The sequence below is a fragment of the Eimeria mitis genome, genomic scaffold (assembly GCF_000499745.2).
Source record: "Eimeria mitis Houghton genomic scaffold, Emh_scaff110, whole genome shotgun sequence".
NCBI classification, from domain to species: Eukaryota; Apicomplexa; class Conoidasida; order Eucoccidiorida; family Eimeriidae; genus Eimeria; species Eimeria mitis.
In genome coordinates, this window is record NW_013567588.1 from 26,995 (window position 1) to 27,588 (window position 594).

The 594-nt window shown below is 60.8% G+C and overlaps 1 protein-coding gene across 1 annotated transcript in view; it reads right to left on the bottom strand.

The window, feature by feature from the left end:
• The window catches only part of EMH_0082680 (uncharacterized protein), a gene marked incomplete at both ends in the record, with an annotated part of 4,698 nt that extends 4,214 nt beyond the window's left edge, over positions 1–484 (bottom strand). The window contains one exon of the mRNA XM_013494300.1: positions 94–484. Within this exon, the coding sequence (XP_013349754.1) occupies positions 94–484 (391 nt within the window). The remainder of the gene's footprint in view (positions 1–93) is intronic.
• Between the last annotated feature and the right edge of the window lie 110 nt (positions 485–594).

A 594-nucleotide genomic window follows, 5' to 3' on the forward strand; every position in this document is an offset into this window, starting at 1 on the left:
CAGCAGCAGCAGGAGCAGCAGCAGCAGCAGCAGCAGCAGCAGCAGCAGAAGAAGAAGAAGAAGAAAAGAAACTGTGACGAGAAAGCCGCTGACTCATCAGGCGGACGCTGGGCTTGAAGGCCCGAGCAAACGCAGAGAGAGCAGACTGTGTTGTATGCTGCTGCTGCTGCTGCTGCTGCTGCTGCTGCTGGCTGCTGCTGCTGCTGCTGCTGCTGCTCTGGGCGGAGGGGGTGACAGAACCACCCTCTGCAGCAGCAGCAGCAGCTGCTGCTGCTGCTGCTGCAGCAGCAGAAGGAACTCGGTGGTGGCCTTCAGCATGGCCCCCTAGCTCAGGCGAAGACGGGCTCCTTCGTTGGTGTCTGCTGCTGCTGCTGCTGCTGCTGCTGCTGCTGCTGCTGCTGCTGCTGCTGCTGCTGCTGGGCAGCAAACCATCCGAGTCGAAGGCCTCTGCTGCAGCAAAATTCTCTCGGTAGGGTTTCTTCATTTGTTCGCTTTGCTGCGGCTTCAGCGACCCACCTGCAGCAGCAGCAGCAGCAGCAGAGGGGTGCGTCTTCGCTGCTGCTGCTGCTGCCACTTCCTTTGCTGCTGCTAAAG